The sequence below is a fragment of the Dipodomys merriami genome, unplaced genomic scaffold (genome assembly GCF_024711535.1).
Source record: "Dipodomys merriami isolate MVZ:Mamm:240054 unplaced genomic scaffold, mDipMer1.0.p SCAF_7, whole genome shotgun sequence".
In the NCBI taxonomy this organism is placed as follows: Eukaryota; Metazoa; Chordata; class Mammalia; order Rodentia; family Heteromyidae; genus Dipodomys; species Dipodomys merriami.
Genome location: NW_027206290.1, coordinates 73,153,717 through 73,170,691, shown reverse-complemented (window position 1 = coordinate 73,170,691; position 16,975 = coordinate 73,153,717). Strand labels below are relative to the sequence as shown.

The window sequence follows — 16,975 nt, the reverse complement described above, 5'->3', positions numbered from 1 at the left end:
TTTCTTAAGTCCTGTTAATTTTGTCGTATCACCTAACATTTTGGATTTAACATCCACTTATCAGGGAGACCATGTGCCGTTTGTCTCGTTGCACTTGGCTTACCTCACTCAACATGGTTTCTTCTAGCTCCATCCATTTCCCTGCAAGTGCCATTATTTTGTTGTTTCTAATGGCTGCATAATATTCCATTTACACTGTGATTCTTAAGAAGGCTGAGAGTTGGGTGGTTGAAAAGCAAAAGTAAATGTCTGAAAGTGTCAGCTAACCTAAGCTAACAGGTATAAGAGGTAACAGGAGAGACTAAAGCCAGAAATAAGGAAAAAAATGTATCTCAGAAATGTAAAAGGAAAAAAATTATCTACTGATAGGCCAGAGGCAGAGTGATTGGTAAATTGTTTTACTATTTATGAAATTAAACAAGATTATGCAATGGACAGGGGTATGGTAATGGAATATTACATTAAAAATCTGATATATTGTGCTGAGGTGTGGCCCCATGGTGGAGCACTGACCTACAATGCACAGGGCCCTGGGTTCTGTACTCAGGCACTCATACACATATTTCTATTTAATAATGGACACCATACCCAAGTCTCATAATGAAATCTGTTTATTGAAAACAAAATTTCATGCTAACCAAAATATTGACATTTCCTAGAGTATGTAAGGTTTACTTAAATTATTTCAGACTGGGCAGGGAGGGAAAGGAGGAGTAACAGGTGTAAAGTGATGATGAACCAGTAATAAGTGATAAGTCCCAGTGTGTGGTGCTGACTGCACATTGAACTGAAGGGAGAGGACTGTAGAAAAGGTGAGATTAGCCAGGCACCAGTGGCTCACGCCTGTAATCCTAGCTACTCAGGAGGCTGAGATCTCAGGATCACTGTTCAAAGCCAGCCTGGAGCCGGGCGCTGGTGGCTCACGCCTGTAATCCTAGCTACTCAGGAGGCTGAGATCTGAGGATCGCGGTTCAAAGCCAGCCCGGGCAGGAGAGACCGTGAGACTCCTATCTCCAATAAACCACCAGAAAACCGGAAGTGGCGCTGTAGCTCAAGTGGTAGAGCGCTCGCCTTGAGCTGAAGAGCTGAGGGACAGCGCCCAGGCCCAGAGTTCAAGCCCCACGACCGACAAAAAAAAAAAAAAAAAAAAAAAAAAACAAAGCCAGCCTGGGCAGGAAAGTCCATGAGACTCTTCTCTCCAATAAACCACTAGAAAACCAGAAGTGGCGCTATTGCTCAAGCGGTAGAGCTCTTGCCTTGAGCTGAAGAGCGCAGGAACAGCGCCCAAGCCCACACAGCGCCCAAGCCCAGAGTTCAAGCCCCACGACCGACTGAGAGAAAGAAAAAAGAAAAGGTGAGATTACTAATAGCCAACTCTTAATTTTTTGAGAGGACTCTGAGTAAGACTACAGCTATCACTGGGAGGGAGAGTCAAGGCTGGAGAAGGATATCTCAAGTCCAGAGAGCAAAAGGATCATGTTCACTGGTAACCAGCCTTGGAGGGGTTGGCAAAACCTGTGAGATGTTGCATTGTCCTCTGCCCTTTGAGCACAGGATCTCATTGTAGGGTCACATTCTAGAATGCTGGGGTCACCAGCAGAATGCTAGAAGTCACCAGACAAAGAGCCAGTAAAACAGGTGAGACTTGACAAGAGCAGCAAGGTGGCAGCAGCTGGCACCCTGCAGTGTCCTGACCACAGAATCCACTCCACAGCCAGAGTGTCTGCACCTGCTCCCCACATGGAGTTTCCTTCAAGCTACCCACATACTAGTTTCCAAATCACTGTGGAGGTCAGTTCCTTCTTCTCTTCATTCCCTTTCTTCTCAGAACATTCACTTGGAAAATGAAGAGGAGCCTTCTCAGACCTTGACAAGCAATGCAATTAATAGAACCTAGGACTTTCAGCCTTTCAATGCTTTGGTAGTTATATGATTTGAAGTCATGAAATCAGATCTCTCTAAAGGATTGAGATTTTGTAAAGAACCAATTTTATCCAATTTATGAAGATAAAGTAGTACTTTGCCATTTTTTCTTGTCTAATTTTAAAATGTTTATTTACTTCATCTATTATATTCCTGTTTTCTTCTTCTGACCTTTTCTGATAGTTCACTTTACACACATACACACACACACACACACGCACGCACACACACATACACGCACACACACAGCCAACTACCTGGTCGTGGGAAAGTCCTCTGCTTAAGGTCACATTGCAATCTGGTGTTTCACTCCGTTCTCAATAGCCGGAACTTTAGTCCTTAAGGTCAGCACTTTACCACTCGAGCCACAGCTCCACTTCTGGCTTTTGTTTTGGTAGTTAATTAGAAATAAGAGTCTCACAAACATCCCTTCCTCAGACTGGCTTTGAACCAACATTGTCAGATCTCAGCCTCCTGTGTAGCTAGGATTACAGGCATGAGCCACTGATGCCCAGCTAGTAATCATGTTCTTACATTTTCAAGATTTTCTTACATTAATACTTCTACTAATTGCTCAATTTTTATTTTTTCTATTTGACAATCACAGCACCTGATTATTCTGCTTTTCTCATTCAAGTCTTTCAATAGGTTTTAATAGGAGTGTTGAGTAACAGCAAATAACAGAAATGTGTAGTCACCCATGGAGATTGATCTTAAGAGACATCTCTCTGCTTTAGATTGGGGCTTAGGATTCAACAGACACCAACCAGTGCATTTGGGATGGATTGGCTATAGATGAGCCTGTGATGTGAATGTTCTGATGTACAATTAGCCTGAAACCCTTCTGGATTCTACATTGGAAAAGAAGTTAAAAGTCTGATGAGGTTTGTTATTAAATAGGAAATTAAGTTGGAAGCCTCTTGCTTCTGTTGAAATTCTATTGGAAAAATTAATCTTGACTTATCTAATGTGAGACTTTTTAAACAAGTTGTGAATGTCATCAACAAATTTAGTAAGCTATTGTGTGTGTGTGTGTGTGTGTGTGTGTGTGTGTGTGTGTGTGTGCGTGCGTGCATGCGTGCACACGTGTATATTGGTACTGGGGCTTGAACTCAGGGTTTTTTGCTCTAATTTGGCTTTCTTGCTCAAGGCTAGCACTCTACAACTTGAACTACACTTCTACTCCCATGACTGTTATTTTCATTTTAGAAACATAAAAGAGGTGTAGACTGTAATAAACCTCATTTAGTATTCTGCGGTTCCTTTCATTCCTACCTCAATATTCTTGGCAATACAGCCACTCCCAAGCAGCATACTCCTTGGCTAAGCTCTGCTCTGACCACATTTGAAATCTTACAGGTATATGGAACAAACCCAAATCAAATAGCTTAAACCAAAGACTATCTAGGGATAACTCCAAACATAAGAACACAAAAAGCTGGTACCAGGCTTTGTAGGAGATCCCTAGTTTCTTCTGTCAAGAAAAGCACCAAGCTACGGATGGACTTTGTTATTACAAAACAAATTCCTAAGGGAAAGACTTGGGAATCCACACTTGAAAGTCATATTTGGAAGCTGAGTGCTGGTTGCTCACACCTGTAATCCCAGCTACTGAGGAGACTGAGATCTGAAGATCGCAGTTCAAAGCCAGCCTGGGCAGAAAGGCTGTGAGACTCTTCTCTCCTATAAACCATCAAAAAACCAGAGGTGGCACTGTGGCTCAAGTGGTAGAGCACTAGTCTTGAGCTGAAGAGCTGAGGGATAGCACCCAGGCCCAGAGTTCAAGCTGAACAACTGGGGGGGGGGGGGGGGGGACTGGGAGTCATGTTTGGGCCGGGAATGTGGCTTAGTGGTAAAGTGCTTGCCTAGCCTACATGAAGCCCTGGGTTCGATTCCTCAGTACCACATAAACAGAAAAAGCCTAAAGTGGCACTGTAGCTCAAGTGGTAGAGTGCTAGCCTTCAGCAAAAGAAGCTCAAGGACAGTGTTCCAATTCTAAGTTCAAGTCCCAGGACTGGCAAAAAAAAAAAAAAAAAAAGTCATGTTCCACAAACACATCCGCTAAGAGGTACTTGTTTACAGGTAAATGACACATAAGAACATTCCCAGAAAAGTAGACTGTAGACAGACATAGCCATAGCATTGTCCTGAAATTCTCTGCAGGTAAACATATAATTAGAAGCTGACATTCTACACAGAAATGGATTCATGTCTTTTGTTACCTTTACTTTCCTTTCTCAAGTCTTACCTGGTTCCTTATCCAACTTGCTTCTCTCCCTCCCACAGCCTATTACAAATACATTCTGAACAGATCCTGACTTCCAGGATGCCTGAGTGAGCCTTGCGGATGACAGCATCTATTTTTGTTTTGATATGTATTGTCTATCTTTAGAGGAATTAGAAAATATAAATAGAATGTATAGTATAACATGGTGGGTTTCTACCTCATTACTACATCCCGCCTCACCTACTAGGAAATGACAGCACAGCAGTTACTGTGAAACCTTGGCAAACCTAGAACGTTCATTCTGCCTTTGTTAAGACCTGAACATTTCTTGTTATAGGAACATGACATAGAAACAGCCCATGGTGTGGTCCACGTCACAATGAGAGGCTTACCAAAGGGAAACAGACCAGTTATCCTGACATATCATGACATTGGGCTTAACCGTATGTATTTGATTTTGCACCTTTCCTTTCACCATAATGGATAACCTTTGTATATTAAAAAACAACAATAGTAGTTCTCTAGTAGAGCAGAGATATTCTCAGTTTCAATCCCTCTCCTTATCACTATTATCATTCATGGCAGGATTGAAAGTTTGATAAGGACACAAGGCAATGTGTTTTCCAGAGTACTGGAATTAAACCTTGCGTTTGTGTCATATCTGCTACAGGATTGAATGTTAAGAAGGAACAACTGAAATTGTCAGTACTTTTTTCATATTTTTTTGTCTGCTTTGGGTTAGAAAATGCAGAAATTGAACTTTGTTTTGAGCACTGCAATGCCTCAAAGTATTCTTTCCACAGCCTGTCCTCGGTGAATTTTTTACATGGTACAGGTTTAAGATCCCTAGTCCCAAAGATCAAAATCTAAAATACTGCAAAATCTGAAGCTGCTTGAGTGCCTCAAGTGGAAAATTCCAGCCCTGGCCTCATATGATAGAACACAGTCAGTATATAGGTGCAACAAAAATAGTGTGTTTATCTATTTGTGTTAGGTTAATATGGAACCCAGAAGAAAAATATTTCACATCCAGACCTAGGTCCCAACCAAAGAGAATTCTTTGTACATGAGCAAATTCTCAAAAATTAGATCCCAGAGCTGGGAATGTAGCTTAGTGGTAGAGTGTTAGCCTACCATGCATGAAGCCCTGTTCAATTCCTCAATATCACATAAACAGTAGAAGCCAGAAGTGGTGCTGTGGCTTAAGTGGTAGAATGTTAGCCTTGAGCAAAAGAAATTCAGGGACAGGCCCTGAGTTTAGGTCCCAGGACTGGCAAAATAAAATAAAATTAGATCCTAAACACTCTGGTGAGAAGTATTTTGGGTAAGAGGTAACGTGTGTTTTATCATTTCAGAAAAGGATAAAGGACACTTAGCCACAGAAACTATAACACAGGGAGTCCAGATACGTGTGTTTATCTCAACAGCCACTGCTGTGGCTTTCAGAGTGGCCTGAATTTGAGTTTATAGTCCAAGGCTAGAGCTTTTGTACTACCTAAATATGGGAACTCATTTCATCTCTGATCCTAAGAGGGCAGAAAACAAAGCAGCCACTCCTTCCTTCAGATTGAAGCAGCAATTATGGCAACAAGCCATCCTCTGTTTGGGAAATGTGTATAGCTGAAGATCTTCCCTCCAGCCAACCTCTCTGTCAAATTTGAGGATAAGATGAAGGAAAGGACAGCATTGTGGCTGTTAGACTAAGTGTGCACCACCAAGAAACCAAGAACACCCCAAAATAGTTTATACTCTGCATAGTGGATTTGAGAAGAAGTAGTTTGGAGACATTGTGATGCTTTCTGTGAGTCTTCAGAGCTGTGTGAGCCAGAAGTTTTGTTGACATATCTCCCTTTAGTGGAATGGTGAGTTAGAGGAAGGCCTTAACTGAATAGAGAAAAATTGAGGATATACTGGAGACATGACTTATGGGTATTTGTATCTTGTAGATAAATCCTGTTTCAACACTTTCTTCAACTTTGAGGATATGCAAGAGATTACCCAGCACTTTGCTGTCTGTCATGTGGATGCCCCAGGCCAACAAGAAGGGGCACCCTCTTTCCCAACAGGGTAAGGACACAGGAGAGATGTCTGGGAGAGTGAGCTCTCTGGTGACCACGCAGTCAGAAGAGCCATGGCTTAAGCTGTAGGGGAGCAGTAGCCAATGCCTCCCTGATGATATCATAGCCTGTAGGAGAGGTTGCTCAGCTCATTGTACTGAGCAATTTTCTTCTTGGTCTGAAAGGACTATTTCATTGTTGTTATTGTTATTCTATTCCTGGAACTTGAACTCAGGACCAAGGTGCTATCCCTGAGCTTTTATGCTCAGGCTAGTGCTCTACAACTTGAGCCACAGCTCCACTTCCTGCTTTTTGATGGTTAATTAGAGATAAGAGTCTCATGGACTTTCCTCCCTGAGCTAGCTTACAACCATAATTCTCAGATCTCAGCCTTCTGAGTAGCCAGGATTATAGGAGTAAGCTCCTGGCACCCGGCTTAGAAGAACTATTCTGTCTATTAGCGAAACTTCATGTTTTCCCACAGGCAGGAATGGATGTCTATGGCAGGGACTGTTGCCCTCTAATCATAAGGCTTAATGTGTCTGAAACAGTCTCACTGTGATAGATGTTGCCCCCTAAGCATTTACTCTAAATCTTGCATTTTTGTGTCTTAAGTTCGCAGAATCCTCTTCCCCAAATCAGACCACATCCTCATCCTTAGCTGCCATGCAGGGATGGAGTCTGAATATCCATTTGCTCTGACATCCTTCCTGACAAGCATGGATGCTGTTCTACTGACCTTGGCACTCTGTTTCAATACTTAGCCACTTTGCCTGGCAGCCCTAGCCTCACAGTGTTCTTATCTATGACATGACTGTAGAAAGAGCCTTGAGAAGGAGAAGTGGGAGCACACACTGGTATGCTCATCCTTTCCTTCTATCCATCTACAGAGCTGCCTTTGGCAGCTTTGGCTTTGTTTACTGGCTTGACTGATAAAACTCTCTGGGATACATTCCCTAATCTTCTGATTCTATAAGTGAGAAAAATTGAAGCCTAGAAAAATCAGCAATGTGCACAACATGTAGCAGAGCTTGGATTTAAATCCAGACAGTCTGGCTCCAAAATATGTAGACTATATCCAAACTGTTCTGCCTCTCAAATGCAAATTGACCAGTGATTACTTGATAACCAAGAAATGGATCCTAGTTCCTTTTTTCTGTTTTGTGCACAAATGGTTTGAGAACATTCCATCCCTTAGTGTTCATCAGAGGCAGACTGACTTCTTTGTTGGTTTTCACAGCAGACTTTGCCTCATATATCAGCAGTCATCCTGTGTCATTCTGTCATGCTATTAGTTTTCTCCTTGTTTCCTGCTCTGAGTCTGCCCTGGGCTTGCCTGACCATTTTAGGTTCAAATGGCTCATATCAGGAGAACAATCAGTCAATAAAGTAACTATGTTATCCTGTGCCTACGGGAAATAAATAAGCATTCATGCTGAGCGGCCTAAGATTTGTAAATTTGCTTAGACTCAAGAAACCTTCATTTCCTTTTGCATGCAACTACCCCAGTTGAACAGCAGATAATAGACTAAGAGTTATTTGCTGAGCTAAGTCTTTCTCTTGGAAGTTTCCTGAGCCTGAAACCTAGCTGAAATGATTATAAGGAGTATAGAAAATAACACAAGGAGCTGGGCGCCAGTGGTTCACACCTATAATCTTAGTTACTCAGGAGACTGAGATCTGAGGATCACAGTTCAAAGCCAGCCCTGGCAAGAAAGTCCATGAGACTTTTATCTCCAATAAGCCACCAGAAAAACCAGAAGTGACACTGTGACTCAAGTGGTAGAGGGCTAGTCTTGAGCTGAAGAGCTGAGGGACAATGCCCAGGCCCAGAGTTCAAGCCCCACAATTGACAAAAAAAAAAAAGAAAGAAAGAAAGAAAAAGAAAATATCGAATGGCAGCTCGCAGGACCGGACGGGGTGGGGGTGGGGGGACGTAAATAAAATTAAAAAAGAAAAGAAAAGAAAATAGCACAAGGGCCATGGAATGGGTTTCTTTCATGTGACTCTCTCTGGTCCAGAGAAACATAAGAGGCCTCTTTTACTTTCTCCTTAGCATGGCAGCTGTAAAGTGTTACCCATTTTATGCCAAAGGCATCTCTTGGTACCACATCACCTCCTTTGAGCCTTTGGTAAAAGACAGTGTGTTTGGGCTGGGAAGGTGGTTCAGTGGTAAGAGTGCTTGCCTTGTATGCATGAGGCTCTGGGTTCGATTCCTCAGCACCACATAAGCACAAAAAGCCAGAAGTGGCACTGTGGCTCAAGTGGTAGAGTGTTAGCCTTGAGCTGAAGAGCTGAGGGACAGTGTCCAGGTCCAGAATTCAGGCACAAGACTGACCAAAAAAAAAAGACAAATGTGTTTCTCTAAGAGCTGCTCTAGCTCTTCTAGTGCCTGGGAAATATGGATGTGCTCTGACTTGGATGTCCTGGATTTTAGGTACCAGTACCCCACGATGGATGAGCTTGCTGAAATGTTGCCTTCTGTTCTGACCCACTTAAGGTTGGTTCATTCTACAGTCTTTGATATTTTCTTTTCTTTTCTTCCCATCACTTGTTTTTTGTTAGTTTCTTTTTGCTTTTGACTTTGTATTGTATCTTTATCAGGGGGTACAGTTATGAGCAAAACATTGTGCTTAGTGAAGTAAGGAGAAAGAGTTAACAAGTAAGCTAACAAAAATTGGTATGAAGTTCAACAAAAGAAGTGAGCTTGCCTGTAACTCAGTCCTGGAGCACATGCTTCCATGCATTGTGCCCTGGTATTGATCCCCAGCACCAAAACAGCAAGGAAAAGAAGTCAAGTAGATGTTGTGATAGATAAGGATAGGATTCTCCAAAGTAAGAAGACCTATGGAATGACTCTCTAGGAAAGTACTTGTAGTCTGAGACCTGGAAGGTAAAAGCAGCTACTTAGAAAGTGGATTCTAGGGCTGGGAAGGTGGCTCAGTGGTAGAGCCCTGGGTTCGATTCCTCAGCACCACATAAGCAAAAAGAAAAAAGCCGGAAGTGGCGTTGTGGCTCAAGTGGTAGAGCGCTAGCCTTGAGCTGAAGAGCTGAGGGACAGCACCCAGACCCAGAGTTCAGGCCCCACGACCGGACCCAAAAAAAAAAAAAAAAGAAAGTGGATTCCAGATAGAAAGACGAAACAGCACAAGAAGAGCAAGGGAAAGCCAGGCATGGGTGAAACTGCTGAAATAGTCAAGTCAGATACTAACTCTAAGGGATCAGGTAAGAATTTGCAGTGTCATTCTTAAGTGTAAAAGACACCAAAGAATTTTTATCGGAGAGATGGACAATTTAGAATTCTAAAGTAATCAATGTAGTATGTAAATTGTGCATAGATAAAGCTTTACTTATTTTCTGTCGTAATTTGTGGAGGAGTAAAAGAAAAATACAGGGAAATCAATTAAACTCTTTGAATAGTCAACTAAGAGATAAATGAGAATGTGGTATTGCTTGCTGTCAGTGATGGATGGTGCAGTGTAAATCTGTGGGTGGAATCCAGAGGATTTGCTGATGGAGAAGTAGGAGAGTGAGAATAACCAAGTTTCTGGGGCTGGGAAGGTGGCTCAGTGGTAGAGCGCTTGCCTTGCATGCCTGAAGACCTGGGTTCGATTCCTCAGCACCACATAAGCAGAAAAAAAAAGCCGGAAGTGGTGCTATGGCTCAAGTGGTAGAGTGCTAGCCTTGAGCTGAAGAGCTGAGGGACAGTGCCCAGGCCCAGAGTTCAGGCCCCACAACTGGACCCAAAAACAAAACAAAACAAAAAAAGAATAACCAAGTTTCAGGTATATTCCATTTAACCATTAAAGCAAGCTTAAATGTAAATGCTGGTAGCCTTATTTTCTTGTCTAAATTCTCATGGATAGTAAATTATAGAGTTAGAATATGTGCCCAAGTTGGGTTCTTTCCATTATGCCATGCCACCTTCAAAGGAAATTGACTCTGTCCATTGTTGCTGTGCCATTCACAGACTGAAAAGCATCATTGGGATTGGAGTTGGAGCTGGAGCCTACATCCTGAGCAGATTTGCAGTAAGTACATGGAGGATTGGTCTCAACACTGTGAGGCACTGCAACTATTACTGCAGTGTTAAATGACCAGCACTGTTAGGGTCATCTGTTAATTCTTCTGGAGATTTCAGCAGCAATAGATACAAGTTTGCTTTGTACAATCTTGCTTTATACATATAACTCCTGAAAAACCACAAGTAAATGTAGACACAAATAAGTTGGACAAAGGCCTTAGGTACAGCTTCTGATGAAATTTGTACAGTCATTAAACTAAGCTTGGGAGCTTGAAATGACACATAAATTGCATACATTATAATGTCACAACAAAAGTGGGAATCGATTTTCACATTGTTTGTCATAGGCAAAAGGTTGGGATGGAAAGATACCAAAATATTAACAGGGATTGATATGTGGTAGCACCTGAGATTTTATTTCCTGGCATTATGCTTTCCTGTTTACCAAAGTCTTCAACAATCAAGTGATACAATCACAGGAACGAAGTTAGCTGGAGAGTGTTTGAATGGAAATGTTTTATTTAAGGAGTTTGTTTTGAAATGTCTCCTGTTAGAAGACATCCCTTTTAGGGATGGCATAACCTGTTCAGATGGTTTCAGAAAAATAACTCCAGAAGACCATGTTGGGCACAGTGATAGAAGAATATAAAACAGCCCTTTCAAGCTGAGCAGCCCCTCATGCCAGGTGTTTCCAAGGGTATTTATCCAGAAAAAGAGAACCACTGTGTGTTTAGCAGTTTGGTTTGCTTTCCTCTCCATAGCAGTAAAAATCATGACTTCGGGGCTGGGAAGGTGGCTCAGTGGTAGAGTGCTTGCCTTGCATGCATGAGGCCCTGGGTTCGATTCCTCAGTACCACATAAGCAGAAAAAGCTGGAAGTGATGCTGTGGCTCAAGTGATAGAGCACTAGCTTTGAGCTAAAGAGCTGAGGGACAGCGCCCAGGCCCAGAGCCCACGACCAACCAACAACTATATATAGATCCCAGCAGGACAAGGTCATTTGATAGCAGTTTGAGGAACTGGCTTTAACATGCAAAGTCAGATTTCAAGAGCTGTTTTCTACCTACCTCTGTGGTCTTACACAAGAGACGAGACAAGAGGCATAAAATAAATCACTCACCTTGTCCCTGCTGTTTGGAAGACCGGTCAAAGTTGAACTTTCAAACTGTCATATGTCTCCTTTCAGCTCAATCATCCAGAGCTTGTGGAAGGTCTTGTGCTCATTAACATTGATCCGTGTGCTAAAGGCTGGATTGACTGGGCAGCATCCAAAGTAAGTACCAAATACAGGAGTCCATTGATTTATTTCTTGGTACCTTCTAAATTTATCTAGCTTCTTTATTTTCCTTTGAGCAATATGTTCAGTTTTAAAATGAAACTAAATTATATAGCTTGATGAATGTTTACATATATATAGTATATTAAATATTTTCAGCTTTCTGAAGCATCCCCTTATGCCTTTTCCTAACTCAAACTCTGCTTCCCAGAAATAACCTTGCTCTGATCAGGTTGTCATAAATTGATCTTGCCTATTCTGAAACATCACATAATTGAGTGTATACTCTTTTGCATCTGTCTTCTTTTGCTTATCATTCCTATGAGCTTCATCTATGGTGTGTCATTCTTTTTAATTACTGTGTTATAGTTGCTACACAAAATACATTCTGTGAATATACAATATGAGCTTATGTTATTTGATTGTTATGAAGAATGCTGCTACATGCATTTTTGTGCCTGTGAATAGACATACCTGTTCCTTTTTTTTGTCAGTCAGGGGGCTTGAACTCTGGGCCTGGGTACTGTCCCTCAGCTCAAGGCAAGCGCGCCACCCCTTGAGCCACAGTACCACTTCTTGTTTTTTGATGGTTAATTGGAGATAAGTGTCTCAGGGAGCCTGGCACCGGTGGCTCACACCTGTAAGCTTAGCTACTCAGGAGGTTGAGATCTGAGGATCTGGGTTCAAAGACAACCAGGGCAGGAAGTCCATGAGACTCTTTGGGTCCGGTCGTTGGGCCTGAACTCTGGGCCTCGGTGCTGTCCCTCAGCTCGTCAGCTCAAGGCTAGCGAGCTACCGTTGAGCCATAACACCACTTCCGGCTTTTTTTTTCTGCTTATGTGGTGCTGAGGAATCGAACCCAGAAGCCTCATGTATGCAAGGCAAGCGCTCTACCACTGAGCCACCTTCCTAGCCCACCCATGAGACTCTTATCTCCAATTAAACACCAGAAAACTGGAAGTGGCACTGTGGCTCAAGTGGTAGAGTGCTCGTTTTGAGCTGAAGAGCTGAGGAACAGTGCCCAGACCCAGAGTTCAAGCCCCACGACCAACCGGAAAAAAAAAAAAAAGGTCTCTCGGATTTTCCTTGCTCAGGATAGCTGGCTTTGAACCGCTATCCTCAGATCTCAACCTCTTGAGTAGCTAGGATTTCAGGCTTGAGCCACTGGCGCCAGGCTGACATACATGTTTCTTTTCTTTTTTTTTTTTTTTTTTTTTGGGTCCAGTTGTGGGGCCTGAACTCTGGGCCTGGGCACTGTCCCTCAGCTCTTCAGCTCAAGGCTAGCACTCTACCACTTGAGCCACAGCGCCACTTCCGGCTTTTTTCTTTTTGCTTATGTGGTGCTGAGGAATCGAACTCAGGGCCTCAGGCATGCAAGGCAAGCGCTCTACCACTGAGCCACCTTCCCAGCCCTGACATACATGTTTCTTTGTGTAGGTTTATACCTAGGATTGAAACTGGTGTGTAATAAGGCATCTGCATGTTTTCCTCAGTATAGATTAGCCAGTTTTCTAAACTATTTTATCAGTTTGCATATAGTAGCATGTTCAAGTTCCAGTAGTAACTCTTCATCCTTACCAATACTTGATATTCATTTTTATAAAGCATGAGCCATTTTATTTTGAACATTAATTTATGTGATGCATCTTCAACTCTAATATACCTTTAGTTCTTAAAGTAGGAATCTTTATTATTTATGTATTGATTTACTTATTCATTTTTTATTCATTTTTTTGATGATACTGGAGAATGAATCATACATAGGTCTGGCAAATTTTAGGCAAGTGTACCCCATTCATGGGGCCTGAACTCTGGGCTTGGGCGCTGTCCCTCAACTCTTCAGCTCAAGGCTAGCGCCCTATCACTTGAGCCACAGCACCACTTCCGGCTTTTTCTGCATATGTGGTGCTGAGGAATTGAACCCAGGGCCTCATGCATGAGGGGCAAGCACTCTACCACTGAGCCAACTTCCCAGCCCTAAATGTTTGTTCTAATGCACCATTGAGAAAGATATTCTCCAAAATTCTCCAAAATATCACCAGCTAGCTAGTCATAAATATCAGGAATCTAATTGATAGTCAAAGTCATGAGATTCAATGAACATATCTGTGAACATGTTTGAAGGACACTTCTAAAATTTAAATAGAAAGATAATTTTTTTAACAAATTAACCCATAGTGCTTATTGTAACTTTTTTTTGTTATTTTTTTGTTTTGTTTTGTTTTGTATGCCAGTCCTGGGCATTGTCTCTTCTTTTTGCTCAAGGCTAGCGCTCTACCACTTGAGCCACAGTACTACTTCCAGCTTTTTCTGTGTATGTGGCACTAAGGAATCAAACCCAGGGCTTCATGCATGCTAGGCAAGCACTCTACCACTAAGCCACATTCCTAGTCCTTGTGCTATTTTTATATATGTTTAAATTTGTCACTCTCAGTACCACCCAATAAAGTGATACATTATTATCTAGGGGAGAAATAAGTTACTTGCTTAAGGTCAAATACCTATAAAGTTACAGAGCCTGCATACTCATGAAGGATTGTTTGTTAGTGGAAAAGATGAAAACAGAGCTAGCTGCAAGTGGCTCTGCCTTTAATCTTAGAAGTCTGAGATTTGAGAGTATGTTTGGAACCTGCCCTGGCAGACAAAACTCAAGATACTCTTAGGTCTAAACAACCAACAAGGGCTGGGAAGATGGCTCAGTGGTAGAGCGCTTGCCTTGCATGCATGAGGCCCTGGGTTCGATTCCTCAGCACCTCATAAGCAGAAAAAGCCGGAAGTGGTCCTGTGGCTCTAGTGATAGAGTGCTAGCCTTGAGCTGAAGAGCTGAGAGATAGTGCCCAGGCCCAGAGTTCAGGCCCCATGACTGGCAATCAATCAATCAATAAATGCTGGAAGTTGCGGGGTACTGATGGCTCACACCTGTAATCCCAGATACTCAGGAGGCTGAGATCTAAGGATCGCAGTTTGAAGCCAGCCCAGAAAAGTCCCCATAAGATTCTTATTTCCAATAAACTACTCAAAAAAACCTGGAAGGGTTGCTGTGGCTCAAGTGGTAAAGCACTAGCCTTGAGCACAAAGAAGCTTAGGGACAGCACCCAAGTCTGAGTTCAAGGCCCTGGTCTGACAAAAAAAAAAAAAGGCTGGAAGTGGAGATGTACCTCAAACTGTGGAGTACCAAGTATGAGCAAAAAGCTCAGGGAGAACTCAAGGCCCTGAGTTGAAGCTCTACCTGAGGGGTGGAGTGATACAAATAGCATAAGTGCCATTAATATAGAATAATAACATTTTGAAACAACCATAGAATAGAAAAATATAAAATCAAAACTTGTGTGGCCAGGCACAGTGGTTCATATCTGTATGTGGGGGGGGGGGGCGTCAAGAAATTAGGAAAATCACAGTACAAGGCCATTCTGAGCAAAAGTTTGTGAGACCCTATCTCAACCAATGAAAGCTGGTATACATCTGTCATCCCAGCTTCAAGGAAGCATAAATAGGATTGTGATCTAGGTAAGCCCAGACATAAATTTGAAACTCCATTAAAAAATAATTAAAATGGAAACAAGTTATTTTTCTGGACCAAGTAGTTGAATACATTTTTCTAACAAGCACAAGACCCTAAATTCAGACTCCAGTACCCACACCCTAAAAAGTTAATTAGGGCTAGTTATGTTCCACACTTCTAATCCCAACACTTGGGAATGAATTGAAAGGATAGAGTTTGAAGCCAGCCTGGGCTATAGAGTAGAGATCCGACATTAAAAACAAAAACAAAAACCTTGCTTATTTAAGAAATTATGAAAATTTTCATGTTGTGATAGACATAAAGCTATATAATGTGATCCAAATTTTGTTAAGTACTTATATGAGTAAAGAGAGGAAATAATGTTACAAGTGGTTATATTTTTGCCTGTTAATACCACAAATGATTTCTTCTGTATTCTCTATTTTTATAATTTTCTATAATCATATATTATTTTTCTAATGAATCAAAAGTACCTCCCAGTAGATCAGATTCAAAAGTTTGCCCATGGGGCTGGGAATGTGGTTTCGCAGTAGAGTGCTTGCCTAGCATGTACGAAGCCCTGGGTTCGATTCCTCAACACCACATAAACAGAAAAAGCCAAAAGTGGCACTGTGGCTCAAGTGGTAGAGTGCTAGCCTTGAGCTGAAGAGCTCAGGGACAGCTCCCAGGCCCTGAGTTCAAGCCCCAGGACTGGCAGGAAAAAAAAAATTGCCCATCCCTCCCATCTTTAACTTTTCTTTTTTTCTTTTCTTTTTTTCTTGGGGCCAGTCTTGGGGTCTGGATGTTGTCCTCGAGTTTTTTTGCTCCAGGTTAGTGCTCTACCACTTGAGTTACAGCTCCACTTTTAGCTCTTTGGTTAGTTCAATAGAGATAAGAGTCTCTTGGACTTTCCTGCCCAGGCTGACCCCAAACCCTGATCCTCAGATCTCAGCCTCTTGAGTAGCTAAGATTATAAGCATGAGCCCCTGGCACCTGGCTCCACCTTGGGGTCCGGTTGTGGGGCCTGAACTCTGGGCGTGGGCGCTGTCCCTCAGCTGTTCAGCTCAAGGCTAGCACTCTACAACTTGAGCCACAGCACCACTTCTGGCTTTTTTTTTCTGCTTATGTGGTGCTGAGGAATCAAACCCAGGGCCTCAGGCATGCAAGGCAAGCGCTCTACCACTGAGCCACCTTCCCAGCCCTGGGTCTTTGTTTTTTGTTTTTTTGTTTTGTTTTGTCCACTGTGGGGCTTGAACTCAGGGCCTGGGTAATGTCCCTCAGTTCTTTAGCTCAAGCTAGCACTCTTCCACTTTGAGCTACAGCTCCACCTCCAGTTTTCTGATGGTTAATTGGAGATAAGAATCTCATGGACTTTCCTGCCTGGGCTAGCTTCAAACCACTATCCTCAGCAGCCTTCTGAGAAGTTAGGATTACAGGCATGAGCCACCAACACACAGCATCCACCTTTAAGTTTTGGGGAAAGAATACATTCCCTAGCTGTGGATGGAAGTACATTAACAATACGATTACCAGTGCTGTGAGAATTTTTTTTTTTCTCATAGCATAACTTATGTAGAATTGTTCTCATTTCTGTCTTATCACATTAATAACATGTAATAATCTGCTAAGTTCATGTAATACCGGAAACTTATGAGCATTTGTGAACATCTGTGATTATTATACCAATGAGATTAGTTATGGTTGTTAATTTATGAACTGTAGATTCCATAGAGACTTCAGGATGTCTTTCTTCCATTGTAGGATCCCATTTCATCCATGCTCATATCTGTCTCCCTTACCATCTTCATACCCAATTCAGTACTTCATCTCTCATCCAAATCAGTCTTAAGAATTCCAGCCCAAAACCAAGGAAGAAAAGGCTTACAGACAATTAGCAACATAAAATGAATTGGAAATTTTTATGAAAATGGACTGACAGGCTGCAGAGTTACACAGATTGTTGCAGT

The 16,975-nt window shown here is 42.2% G+C and overlaps 1 protein-coding gene across 6 annotated transcripts in view; it reads left to right on the top strand.

Annotated features, from left to right (window-relative positions):
- Positions 1-16,975, top strand: part of Ndrg3 (NDRG family member 3) — a 65,838-nt gene that overhangs the window by 29,954 nt on the left and 18,909 nt on the right. For 2 of the 6 annotated variants that reach the window (XM_070007242.1, XM_070007240.1), the window contains exons 4-8: positions 4,488-4,593; positions 6,097-6,217; positions 8,645-8,707; positions 10,178-10,238; positions 11,417-11,503. In XM_070007242.1, coding sequence (XP_069863343.1) covers positions 4,488-4,593; positions 6,097-6,217; positions 8,645-8,707; positions 10,178-10,238; positions 11,417-11,503 — 438 coding nt within the window. Of the gene's footprint in view, positions 1-1,213; positions 1,355-1,380; positions 1,792-2,660; positions 2,808-4,487; positions 4,594-6,096; positions 6,218-8,644; positions 8,708-10,177; positions 10,239-11,416; positions 11,504-16,975 lie in introns of those variants that run through there. The other 4 variants (XM_070007245.1, XM_070007244.1, XM_070007246.1 and 1 more) reach the window with 4 other exon arrangements.